We start from the raw sequence: 13832 nt of genomic DNA, 5'->3' as shown, positions 1-13832 counted from the left end.
TCGCTGCAGCGCAAATCATTGGTCGGAAATTATTAGATTTTGATTTATTGTTAATGCAAAAAGCTTGCCTGAATTCATAGGCCTACTGAAGTGCTTTTAAATTAATATCTAATCTGGCACTATGGATCTAAACGGCCAAGGATAATGTTTGGCAAGTATTTTGCAATTTGCAAAAACATACACATACACACATAGCCTATGCTAAATTTATGTAAAATGATGTAAAGTGCATTTTAGTGTACTATTTATGATGTTTAGAGCAGTGTTCACAAAGTCTGGTCCGGGGACCTCCGGGGATCCCTGAGGGGATTCCACGGCCACCCCCAGCAAAATGAGAAATAGTTTAATTTCACTATTATTTCATTCAGTACACAATAAGAACATGTGTAAGGATGACTGTTTTGATAATGGGTTTCGCTCCCCCCGACTGTGCATCACCCCACCTACCTACAGTAGGCTACAGATAGCTATGAAGTTCTGGACTAAATCATACCTCCTGAATCTGATGGGGTTCCTTGGGGCACAGTTATGCCAAACAGGGGGCCGTGGTTTAATGTAGATCTATTTAGGTGTCTTTGACTTGAAAAAGTTTGGGAGCCCCTGGTCCACCCACCTGGTAGCATCACCTGGGCTGTAGGTGGTGGAGAGTCGCGGTGAGGATGTTGTTGTTGATCCGGATCCGGATCCGCCCAGGCGTCACAGCACCGACAAGATGGCCGAGAGTACGGGACGAAAGTGAGGGAGAAAACAAAAATATTGGCGAGCTGATCATTTCCACAAATGGCAGACCTTTAGAGCTCCGGAAAACAAGTAGTAAAAAGATAAGAGCTGGGTAATCGGTTTATTCAAGACTCCTCTGTGGGCGACATTTGCGGTATGCAGACAAATGTGCTCCTAGCCAGCTTGCTGACAGAACGTTCGTCAGGTCGTCTGCGTTGGCTAGCAAGCTAACCATGTTAGCTAGCTGACAACACCGTTAGCGAGAGAATACGGTTTCAGAAAGTGTCAGTAAGTAAACGGTGAAATATATTGCTAAATTCTTCTTCATCTCCTGGAACTCAAATTTGTCGTAGCAGCGTAGCTCGACTGCGGAGGAAATCGGATTTGCTAGTTAACGCTTAGCCAACTGGCTAGCAAGCTAACATTGCGGAATTCTGGCTTGCAGTTGCAGGAGATTTCCCCAGCTTCAGAGTTAGCATTAGCAAACGTCTGTTAGCTTGCTCAGCTGTTTGGGAGACTTGGGGTTGTTCCGATACAGGAAAGGTATACCAGCGCGTGTAGGAAGGACGTTTTTCTCTCTTCATTAAAGTAACGTTACCGAGACAGTGAGACTTTACAGTACGGCTGGGCGGATAGGTGTCCAGAAGGATTGTTAACGTTACCTCAGCCGGAGTGTAAACATAAGCCAAGCCAAGGAGAACACAACACTGCGTTGTTGGACGAGGCGCAAATCTAGTCAACATCATGGCCCATTCTCCTGTTCAGGGTAACCTGCCGGGGATGCAGGTAAGCTAGTTGTCTTTTGAATTTGTTCCGTAATTAACTGTTTTTAGTCATTGCTGGAACAAAATGTACACACTGCAACCCAGTGCTCACTCCCTGCTGTGGGTTTGCACAGCACCGTGTACAGCACACTGACCCGACTCCTCAGTGCTGTAGGCATGTTGCAGGCACATCCAGCCTCCCTGTGCAAAGTGACTGTCATGCACGCACGAGCCTTGTTCGTGGTACTGCTACTATCTTTAGGATTCTGCCTATGGGGGATAATTGTGTTGAGTAGATAACTTGAGTAGATAACTGTTCGTGATGTCAACTACCTCATGCACCAGATTATATTCCCTGTACAGGCTTGTTAGCAGATTTCCATGGTCTGGATTCATAGCTGGCTGTGAAGAAATGGAATGCAGAATATGGGGGAGGATGCATTAGAGATATACAACCCGCTGGGACTCGGCTACAATAAATGCTTTAGTCAATTAAGAACATGATAACTCATCCTAGGTTATAAGGCAGGTTTTGCTGTCTGTCAGGTGAGGATTGTTCCAACCAGGGCATGAAACTACAGGACACAGTGGCAAGTGGAATCAGTGTTTACCTTGCCAATTTAATTTCTTAGCTGTAATGTTAAAAATTGAAAGGAGTGATTTAACACAGGTTTGTTACCCGCCAAAGTAAATTGTAAACTTGGCAGCCACATTCACAGTTAGCCACCATTTTGACTGGAGGCTGTTGTTCCAATTTGAAGCCCATCCCAAATAAAAACATCTTGTTTTATTCAAAAATAACATTGTCACTTAACCACTTTTCCATCAGTTCTGCACTGCACTAATATCCATTAGCGAAACCAATGTTTGGTTTCTTGGATAAATCTCTTTAAGGGCGGCCAGCTTAAGCCAAAAGGATCCCTAATTACGGAAGGCAGCTGTTTCATTTTTAGCTGTCTCAAAACGAACATATTGACCCTTTCTCTGCTCAAAAGAGGTCATAAAAGGAAGTTGTTTTTGTCAGCGCCTGCTCTTGTGTTTCCCACATAACAGCCGGAGAATTCAGTCATTTTAGTCCACTTCCTGTGGCGTTCAAGTAGGTTATTCATTCCACCCTCAGATAGACATGCAGCCCTGGAATTATTGGACGTTTGCCTTGTCATTGGAATCGCCGACCAAATACAGGGTTCTGCCTGACTAATTAACTTTTGGGAGGCCCACCTAAGCTTTTTTTTCCGACCACCCGAACACAGCTCATGCAGAATACCTTGTGTCTTTGCTTTCCTTATGGCCTCAGAATGAGTTCGAATTGTGTCAACATTGTCATTTTTGCCCATAAAGGTTGTTGTATGATCTTAGGTAATCAGCACAAAACAACTCATCTGACAGCTATAGCAACTAAGTCTGTCCAAAAGCCAGAAAATCTGGAAATCATGTATAGGTGAAAACATTCTAAAGGATGATTTTCGTTCTTATCAGGTCATATGTAAATGGTTCTAGGCAAAGTCCATAGATGAATTTCAGATAAATAAAAAAAAAGTATCACATTGACACTGCAAAATGGATATCACATAATAATAACAATAACATAACAATAATTATCCCTTAAGGTGCAGCTGTGTCTTGAAAGGACTTGTAAATTGTAGACATTTTATTGTGAGAAATAAAATGTAAGCTAGGCCCATGTTTTGTGTTATTTAAATTATTATTATTCTTTAATTGATGTGCCTATTATCCAATGTTTACACTAATTCCCTTGCACTAAGTCTCTCTTTCTGTATCCACACACACACACTCAGACACATACAAAGAGTGGCATTGGGTGAATTAATGATAAGTAAGTAAGTAAAAGTTTATTTAGTATAGCACCTTTCACAGAGCAAGGTCACAAAGTGCTTCACAAGAGTAAAATTGTTAAAAAATAAAAATAAGACCATAAATACAGTAAAAAGAAACGAACAATAAAACTTAAAGACGAGATGAAATGAAAAATGCCTTTTTAACCCTTTTAGATCACATCCCCGGTCATACTGTGCACCTATTTAACAATATATGCCAAAAAAAATACCAAAAATCAATTTCATTGTATTCTTATATCAAAATTCAATCATGTTTTCTTCCTGTAAAACAAAACATGCCGTGTGCTTACGTAAGCATGCCCGTAACTAATTTCAACCAATAATATCATGACATCCACCCATCAATCAATCTTCAACTTTTAGCGCACAGAGCTAAGAGGCTAAGATTCATTAGTTAGCTAGCTAGCAACAGCATGGTACTTCGGTGTGTCTTCGGGTGTTATGACACACCCACTTTTCAACGTTCAAATCAAATTCCTCCCAACGTTATGTCCCGCCTGTCTTTCCTGTTTCACTCGGAAATACGTCACAATACGGAAGTTAGATACTCTCGAAATGCCGTTTCATCTCGACTTTAACACACAAAATACAAACACTAGACAGCACGAGGCGAGACAAAGGCCAGTTTGAATAAATGAGTCTTCAGCTGCTTTTTAAAGGCATCAACAGAGACCTCAGATCGTATGTCTATAGGAAGAGCGTTCCACAGTGTCGGAGCCACCACTTCAAAGGCACGATCACCTTTTGTTTTCAGCCGGGCGCGAGGGACAGCCAGTAAGACCTGGTCAGAGGACCTAAGTGACCTACTGGTAATATAAGGATGGAGCAGGTCAGAAATGTACACCAGTGCCTGACCATGCAGGGCTCTATATGTGAAAACAAGAACCTTAAAATGAATCCTGAACTTGATGGGAAGCCAATGTAATGAAACTAAGATGGGTGTGATGTGAGTCATCCTGCTGGACCTGGTCAACAGCCTTGCAGCGGCATTCTGGACCATTTGTAGACGGTCCAGAGACGACTTGCTGAGGCTGGTGAAAAGGGAATTTCCCAAAAAGAGAAAGTTACTGCAATCCTTATTTGAAATGACAGGCACATCAGGAGGTGCAGGAGTGACAATGTTGTTTATGGTGTCAAACAGGACTTTAGGGTTGCGTTTACTGGAGGAAATTAGTTTAGCAAAGTAAGAAGCCCTTGCATCCTTAACCATGTTGTTAAACTCAGTTATAAGGTCTTTGTAATAAAGACGATGAACATTGAGCTTGGTGGATTTCCACAGTCGCTCCGCCCTCCGACATTTACGCGGGCAACAACGAATATCGTCATTTAACCAGGGGGATGAATTTACGGAGGGAACAAGTCTCATTTTACTAGGAGCCACTTTATCCAAAACGGCGGAGCACTGTGTATTAAAGGAGTGGACCAGACTATTAACGTCAGCATGAGAAGACAACACTGCGCTTGGGTCAAAAGCTGCAGAGAACTTCTCAGCTGAGAGGCGATTTATGATGCGAGAGCAACTTACACGTTTACTGGGCAGAGAATCTAAATTAAAAGACAAGTTGAATAAAACACATTCATGGTCAGTAACATGTAGCTCCTCAGAGCAAATACAATCAATATTTAAACCAAGCGTAAAAACAAGGTCCAGGGTATGACCCCTAATGTGTGTGGGACCAGACACGTGTTGCTGCAAGAGACGTTATCGACGTGAATATTAAAATCACCAACCATAATAACTCTGTCCAAGCCAATAATAGAGGATAAAAAGTCACTGAATTCAAGCAAAAACGAGCTATTAGAACCAGGGGGACGGTAAACTAAAATACAATAAAACGGACTTGAACGACCAACTTTGGTTATCTGCAGTTCAAAGGAGGAGAAAGCCCCAGTGCTCACCGTCCGATTTGGAAAGCAGTTCCTGAAAATCACTGCGAGTCCCCCACCCCAGCCCGAGGCCCTGGGAGTGCTGATGAAAGAACAATCCGGTGGGCACAGTTCGATTAGGGGGCCGTATTCCATGCTCCTCTGCCAAGTCTCGGTCAGAAACAGAAAATCCAAGCCTTTAGAGGTGAATAAATCGTTCAGTATAAAGGACTTATTTGCAATGGAGCGCGCATTTAGCAGCGCCATCCTCTAAGAATGGCACCCTGCTGGTGTTTTGTTTTACTCCCCGACGTTTTGTTCTTTTCAAACATTCCTTTTTCTCTCCCGGCCTTCCCTTTCCTCCCCTGCTTTGTTCCCCCCCCTCCCTGCCAGAATGTCAAAGCGGATCCGGAGGAGCTGTTCACCAAGCTGGAGCGGATTGGCAAGGGTTCGTTTGGCGAGGTGTTCAAAGGCATCGACAATCGCACCCAGAAGGTAGTGGCCATCAAGATCATAGACCTGGAGGAAGCCGAGGACGAGATCGAAGACATTCAGCAAGAGATCACAGTGCTGAGCCAGTGTGACAGCCCCTTTGTCACCAAGTACTACGGCTCATACCTGAAGGTGACACTGGTTACACACACACACACACACACTCATACATACACACACAGCAGATTATCACCATCAAGTAAATGGTCTCTATTGTCCTACTGCAATAGAACTCTGAGTCAGTATAGGCCATTGACTTAAATGCGACTCAGTTGATCCATTTCAAATACACAGGCATATGTGTTTTATTCCACTATGTAAATGTAAGCATGCACTTGATTGTTGCTTTAATATCATACAGGACAAGGTGCCAGTGAATATAATATGCATTGAGAATTCCTAGGGTGACGGTAACGGCAGGCTCTCATCTTTAATTTTGTTTACTTGAATGTTTTTTGCATCTGTTTTCGCCATAAGTCAAACCTCCAGCTGAGCAAATGGGATGAGACATAAAAGGATTTCTCTTCCTCTACCCACTTTTTCCCTGAAATCCCAAATTAAATGGGGATTAGCCTGAGAGGACTTCAGACACCCACCAAGTGCTTATTAGTGTCATCATGGCTTGTTTAGGAATGCGCCAGACTCTTGACACCTCGCAATAAGCCAGTACCCAGCTTAATAAGTGAGCTGTGAATATTTATCCAGAATATAACTCGCTAAGTACTTAATGACCCCTTATTCTCACCACCAGCAGCTCATTCTCTTCTCTGTCTTTCAACACTGTTCCAGGACACAAAGTTATGGATCATCATGGAGTATTTAGGTGGAGGCTCAGCATTAGATTTGGTAAGTGATTCATGCCTGCCCATCACTGCTGCATTGAGCTCTGTACTTGTGATCGGTGCCTCTTTGTATTAACAAACATGCTGCGCTGACAGATTCCTAGATGTTATTTTTCCCAAAATCTTACACCAAAAATTGTTGCCAATGTTTTTGGGTTGTTCTGCATTCTGAGTATCCCTTATGGCATATTTTAAACTGAATAAAAGCTATATTTATGGCTAGATGGAAGTTTCTCAAGGCTACTGTTCAGCTGACCGCCCTATAGATGTCATACCATCCACCGAAAATACTTCTTCCTGTCAGTGCCAGGAATTGAATCAACAACTTTTATCAGTCAGACTCTCTGCCTCTCTGTCTCTAGGCTAACCACGACTCATGGTTGTTGTATTTTTTTTTCTTCTTTCCTGTAGTTGGAGCCCGGCGCTCTGGACGAGACTCAGATCGCCACAATCCTGAGAGAGATCCTCAAGGGCCTGGAGTACCTGCACTCTGAGAAGAAGATCCACAGGGACATCAAAGGTACTGATTGACAGTGCCGCTATTAGAGAACACTTGGGTTTCAGTTGACTAAATGGCATCAGTGAGCACACACTAAGATCATATAACACGTTAATGGTATTGACATCCACTTCTGGATTCATTCATTATATAGTTTGTATCTCATCGGGGAATTGAGGCGAATGCATGCGGCGGTTCGCTAAAAGGCTTCTGACAGTTGTTTCCCCTTTATCAAATGCATTGGCAGCTCAGATAGATGGCACTGACAAATGCTTTAGAAGTGCCTGAAGAGATGGACTCTTACTCACTGTGTGTGTGTGTGTTACGAGATTTCCTAAGCCCCGAGCTGGATCACATCAACCTTTCATCTGTCCTCCCCAGCTGCCAACGTGCTGCTGTCCGAGCAAGGAGAGGTGAAGCTGGCAGACTTCGGCGTGGCCGGCCAGCTCACCGACACCCAGATCAAACGCAACACCTTTGTTGGCACGCCCTTCTGGATGGCCCCCGAGGTCATCAAACAGTCGGCCTACGACTCTAAGGTGAGGTCAAAGGTCAAGGATATCTGCAGAGGTTGCTAGTGTGTCTCGTTATCTGTGCTGAGGTTCAAAGGAAGCATGAAAGTAGTAAATTGAGCCTGGTAGAGGTTAGTTATGTTGGTTCCTTGAAAGGCATGAATTGCATTTTCATTTCACCTTCTAGGCATTTAGCTGAATCTCTTATCTGGAGCGATTTACAATGACTGCAACAGAACAGAATAAGCTTAAATTCTTGGCAGCACTGATTATTGGTTAGCCTTTGCTTTGCACTTGTATCAGCGTTATGCATAGTTCTTTCTGTGTCTCCATGTGCGTTCCAGGCTGATATCTGGTCTCTGGGCATCACAGCCATCGAGCTGGCTAAAGGCGAGCCGCCCCACTCAGAGCTCCATCCCATGAAGGTTTTATTCCTCATCCCAAAGAACAACCCGCCCACGCTGGAGGGCAACTACAGCAAACCACTCAAGGAGTTTGTCGAGGCCTGCCTCAACAAAGAGCCCAGTTTTGTAAGTATGTTGCACCTCAACAGGTGGCGATTTTGATATTCTTATGCGTAGATACATATATTTGCAGAAAGGTTTATTTCACCTGTCAAATTCAACCAGACTAAGGTGAGCACTGAGGATTGTATTTGAAGATTTGTTTGTTTGTGTTTCTACAGATAACTCTCTCAGGCTTGTAAAGACTGGTTTCGTTTTCTCTCATTTCATCTCACCTCCTTCTCCCTTTTGTCATCCCTCATCACCACAGAGGCCCACTGCCAAAGAGCTGTTGAAGCATAAGCTGATCGTTCGCCACGCGAAGAAGACCTCCTACCTGACTGAACTGGTGGACAAGTACAAGCGGTGGAAGGCAGAACAGTCTAGAACCACAGAGTCCAGTTCTGACGAGTCAGACTCGTAAGTCTGAACTATTACAAAGATCTGTTGCCGTCTGCCTAACAATGGTTATTCTGTTTTTTTCTGTTGTCTTGTGAAAATGTACACTGTGCTTATATTTCTTCTGTAACCCTGTTTGTAAGCCATGTCTGGTATATTTATTGCTTATCTGTTTGCTTTTATACTATTTTATTTCGCCTAAAGCACTTTTTAATGCTATTTTATGCTATCTAGAATTTTATTAAGTTTATACCAGATCCTACTGAGGGGGAGAAAAATCTCTCTCTCTCTCTGGCTTCACTCTGTCCCACTTGTCCTCCCACGTTTATTATGATCAGCACAAATTTACTTATTCGCAGTTGTTAAGCACTTAATATGCATGACTTAATTACTCGGCCCAATAAATATTAAAAGCCTCTGTAATATCTGTCCAATCAGAGAGCAAGATGGCCAGGCGTCGGGCGGGAACGACTTTGGCAGCGACGACTGGATCTTCACCATCCGAGAGAAAGACCCCAAGAAGCTGCAGAACGGGGAGGGACAGTCAGGGGCGACAGAGCAGGTGAGATGTTGCAGGATTCTTTTAGCATACAGCTTCCTATTCATTTCAAATGGGAGACTGCTGTTTTCCTGCTTTGTTGTGTTCCTGGCTAATGCGGTCCTCAGCACAACGTGGGATCCGATTCCCTCCCTGAATCCTGACCTTAACAGTTGCTAAAACCGACCCACTATCAGCTCCTTTTGGCTTCTGCACCCTACTCTGATAGAACAGGTTTTGTGTGCCAATAATGCGGACCGTTATGCAAGACGTAATCCATGATAAAAAGGTGTGATGTTATTTGGGAAATATGCATGCCGCGGTGATTTAAAAATCCCCCCCAAGGCAAAGCTGTGCTACTTTTATTTCCCTCAGCCCCCGTTCTCAGATCTCTGTATCTTTCTGCAGACAAAAGACATTCCAAAGAGGCCTTATTCACAGAGCCTGGCCACAGTCATCTCTCCTGCACTGGCTGAGGTAAGAAGCTCCCTCTGGATAACCAAAGGACAGGTTGGCCACAAAATCCTCTCCCTCACTCGCTTAATTGGCCTACTTGTAATATATTATGTTATGTGTTTCTGGCTGAATGTTTTGTAGATGTAGGGGGACATTTTGGTTCTGAGACCCAGGTTCACCCTTGGGCCCAAGATCAGTTCCAGTAGGTACTATTCCACAGAAAGTTCCCCATCTTGCAACTTGCAGAAATAACCAGATAGCCAAAGCAGTGGTTGTCAAAGTGGTGTCCAGGGACCACCTGGGGTCCTTAAGAGGAGTCCAGGTGGCCCCCAACAAAAGGGTTAGGGTTAGTGGACTGGTTTAGTTTCACCATTATTTCTCTCCCTAGAGGTCAGAACAATGAGAGTGTATAAGACCCAAAAGGATGACTATTCTGATCAGAGGTTTCTACAGTACAGACAGTTATGTAGGTCTGTTCTGAGTCAAATCAAATGCCAAAACTATTCTCAGATGAGTTACTTGGGACACCATGTTATCAAATGGGGGGTCTGTGGTCTAATGCGTATCTATTTGGAGCTCGTTTGGGAACCCGTCTCTCAAATCCATGACTAAAAATCGGCCCCCTCACTCACCGCCACTCTCACCTTCACCCTCTCCTTCCTTCCTCGCTCCCAGCTGAAGGCGAGGCAGGAGCAGGTGAACGGGAACCCCATGGCCCTGGACGAGCTGAGGACGGCCATCCTGCTGGCCGAGGAGGCCTACCCCGGCATCTCCGACTCCCTGGTGGCTCACATGGTCCACAGGCTGCAGAGGTAAGGTCTCGGCCCTGGGGCCAAATTCACAAAGGCTTCTTAGACACACCGATTTTATGCGCAACAGAATCCACGGCGAAGTTGTAAATTATGAAAAGTTGATCTGATGCCATAATCATCGGGTTACATTTATTTAAGCTTTAGCTTAGGCTAGCAGAATAACTATCATCTTTTATCACTTCCTAAAAGTTATATTTATAGTCTTGCTTTTATGTGATGTCTTTTATTCTAGTATTATTATTACTGTTTTATGATTCATTCTTATCTTGTTATCTTGCAGTGCCTTGTTGTGTTTACTTGTTTTAATTTATTTTATGAGTATGATGTCTGCTTTTATTCAATATTAAAGCAGTTTATAAACGTTATTATTTTTTCCAATTTTGTGCAGTAGATGCCAGAAAAGCCAGAGTTGATCTCTTATTGTTGTCTCCTCTCTTTTACAGTTTCTCCACAGGCAGGACATCTTCCTCCTCATCCCCCTAGTGATTGGCTGCCTGCCCCGGCCCTGCTCTCCCAGGCCCCACTCCCCCCCCCCTCCAACACCACAGCCAGGTCAGAGGGTTAAAAGTCAGGGGTCAAGTCATTCAACACCAGCTGACCACATTTGACCTCCCCTGGGGGCGGGGGGGGGGGGCTTACCTAGCCTGTAAAAAAAAAAAAAAAAATCACTGAACTCCAAACGCTCTGTGGAGGAAGAGAGAGAGACACTCTGGAGAGCCTCTTTTAGTCACTTACCAGTGGAGAACATCGGGGGGCAGCAGAACCCATTGAAACGTCTGGTGTTGACTCTGGCAGGGGGCAAAAAACCCCTAAAGCGCCGGGCAAGACTCACTAAAGCAGAGCAGCCCACCAGAAAAACAGCAGCAGCCTCGTCAGACTCTGGGCTCTCTGTGCGTGGGACTCCCCCGGCCTCACACCACGGAGTCTCTACACGGCGTCCGCTAGAAGAGGAGCCGAAAATCCTCCCCAATCCAGACGAGACTTTTCTATCCCCCCACTTAATGCAGGCGTCATATCCCCAGAACCTCTGAAAGCATGCTTGATGAACCTGCGGGGATATATCTTTGTGTGCAAGCGTGTACGCTGCGTGTATGCGTGCTTATCCGCACAACATGTGTGCGGGCACCTGCGAGTGTGTTTGTGTGCGTGCACGTGTGCTCTCGCGTATGTTCTACGACTCCCTGTTTAGGCAAATTGCAGCATTCTTAAATGAAACCTCAGGTAAAGTGCTTTAAGTGGACTTTGTCCTCCGAGGCAGTGGGGGGGGCGCCATGCTGTACATGATTACAAGTTGTCATTGACGTTGCGGAAAATGAATCACTGTGTACAAAATGGTCATGCGCATTTTGTAGATATTGATGATGTTTAAAACAAAAAGTAGATATTTAAAGATTCAAAAGTCACTCCAACAGAAAGAACTGAAAATGCCTTGCCTTTTTGAGATGCATACGTTTATGTTCTGGCATCTTTCATTTCATCAGATTTTGTTCCTAGTTTTTTTTGTTACCCCTCAGTGAGTGAAATTCAATTCAGTATTCATCAATATTTTCTCTCCTTTCTAAGTGACTGAGTTCCAATCTTCCATTTCAATCACAGTGTCCCTGCTGAATCATTTAACTAACTGGGATGATACTAAGCTACTTTGTTTAGGGGCAGAAGCTTTTCCTTTGTTTTTGTAGTCAGAGGAAAAACTCCTACCTTTACTTATGTTTAGACAACTTATTAAGTCAGTTTTTACATTTTGTTTAGATGTGGTCAAGGCCAAGAATGAAGGGAGATCAGATTCTGTGTCAGTGGTGGCTCTCAGATTGTCTAGAAAATGCAACCTTATTAATTTACTTGTGATTTACCCCAAACATAATTTATGAAATGAAGTGGAGGCAAGGAAAATTACAAGGGGGGACCATTGCGGGCAATTGAATGCTGATATCTTGCGAACAATTATTCCTTCGCTTGTAATTTATCCTTAGCATTACTTAGAGACTTAAGTGGAGGCAAGGAAAAAAAACAAGGGATGAACCATTGTAGGCAATCGAATCCTGACACTTGCTCAATGCATTGACAAAACCAAGGCCAAATTAGCACCGTAGATCAGGACAAGCCAAGCTCATGTTGACTCTTTACCGTGACACATTGGGCAGAAATAAATGCCATTCTTCTTTCCTCACTCCAGACATTTCTGTTCACACTTCCACACCATGCTAGAAGTGCCATGTCCTCTTTTATGCTCTCACCAGATTTTTGTAGTATGATTTGCACCTTTTTTCTAATTTCGGATCTGTTTTTTGCACTTTGAAAGTGTGTTGAGTATTTAAAGAACCTGTAAGAGGAAAAAAACAAAAGAAAAAAGTCGCTAATAGCCATGTTTTACTATATATGTTTACTTAAGAGTTCCAGAATTTACTACTGTGCTAATGCAGCAATAATGTTGAGGAGTTGCATCAAGACGCACTTGTCAACACAGGGATTGAAAGAATTAAGAAATATCTGATATTTTTGTAATTGCAAAGAGTTAAGTATGGAAATAAGGAATGCTTTATGGATATGGGCACCTGCCTCCGGCAAAAAAAACTATACCTTACAGAAAACATATGCTACGGAAAGAACTACAAAATGTGTACATTTGGTCTCCTTTATCATAGCTGACAGTTTATAGTACTGTATATAATCTTTGCTTGTGTCATTTGAGAATTCCCAAGTTAAATGTAAGCTCCTTGTAAGCTTTCAAAGTGACATGAGAAATAAAGATCTAATGCTAACTGACGACTTTGTCTTTGTGTCATGCATGGATGCATGTGTGGAAACAAGCTGTATAAGCTGCCAAATCATTATCAGTTGTTGATGATGGTTTCGATTCGATAAGAATACACTGAATGTACAAAATGTTAGGAACACCCACCAAAGATTAGATTGAGCCCTCTTGCACAATCCTCATCTTAATTGTCTGACGGCTTAAAAATGGCTCTTTAACCCGTCTCTTCCATTTGATCTGTATTTCCCCTTCATGGCTAAACTGGAGTTAATGGGTGAAATTATTAAAGGATCATAGCTTTCACCTGATGAGTGTATTTCATTGAAAGAATAGATGTTGCTAATATTTTGTACACTTGGCGAAGCCGGTAAGGACTTTTTTCAGAAATGTGCAGTTCATTTAAATATATGCCCATGTTTATGAAGGTTAAAAGGTCACATGTTTCCTGACAATGCCTCATGTGTATCTTATAGTTACGACTCGAACAGTAGCCCACACATTGCTAGTCTCTTTATTGAACTGAAGAACTTGATGAACGGGCACTTACATAGGGCAGGATTCTCCCAAAATGAACTCTATCTGAGCTTTAATGTGGATCATGAGTTACATGTTTTATGTCTGAAAAACCAGCACTTGGTGTTACATTTTATCCTGGAACAGATGACAACATCATGTATAAAACAGACAATATCTATATTACAATACATACAACACTGTGCTTGGAAATAAATACAAATCCTGGAATGGTTTCTTTGTTTGTGTACTCCTGTACATTACAAAACAAAAAAAAATGCATAAAGATGTTTCTTTTGCTACAC

At 43.1% G+C, this 13832-nt stretch overlaps 1 protein-coding gene across 2 annotated transcripts; it reads left to right on the top strand.

Moving 5' to 3' along the window:
* The first annotated feature begins 712 nt into the window (after positions 1 to 712).
* On the top strand, positions 713 to 13758 carry stk24b (serine/threonine kinase 24b (STE20 homolog, yeast)). Of its 2 annotated transcripts, XM_071906877.2 has the most exons (11): positions 713 to 1506; positions 5603 to 5833; positions 6491 to 6547; positions 6955 to 7063; positions 7424 to 7581; positions 7899 to 8084; positions 8329 to 8477; positions 8895 to 9018; positions 9403 to 9471; positions 10126 to 10262; positions 10706 to 13758. In XM_071906877.2, exons 1-11 carry the CDS (start codon positions 1465 to 1467, stop codon positions 10743 to 10745), a joined length of 1302 nt encoding a protein of 433 aa, XP_071762978.1. In that variant the 5' UTR covers positions 713 to 1464; the 3' UTR covers positions 10746 to 13758. The 2 variants fall into 2 exon arrangements, with proteins under 2 accessions (XP_071762978.1, XP_071762979.1); XM_071906878.2 differs by lacking the exon at positions 10706 to 13758 and having other exon boundaries at positions 10126 to 10266.
* Positions 13759 to 13832: the final 74 nt, after the last annotated feature.

This window comes from Centroberyx gerrardi, chromosome 21 (assembly GCF_048128805.1).
Source record: "Centroberyx gerrardi isolate f3 chromosome 21, fCenGer3.hap1.cur.20231027, whole genome shotgun sequence".
Classification (NCBI taxonomy): domain Eukaryota; kingdom Metazoa; phylum Chordata; class Actinopteri; order Beryciformes; family Berycidae; genus Centroberyx; species Centroberyx gerrardi.
The sequence above is the reverse complement of the archived record's forward strand: the minus strand, read 5'-3'. Positions and strand labels throughout refer to the sequence as shown.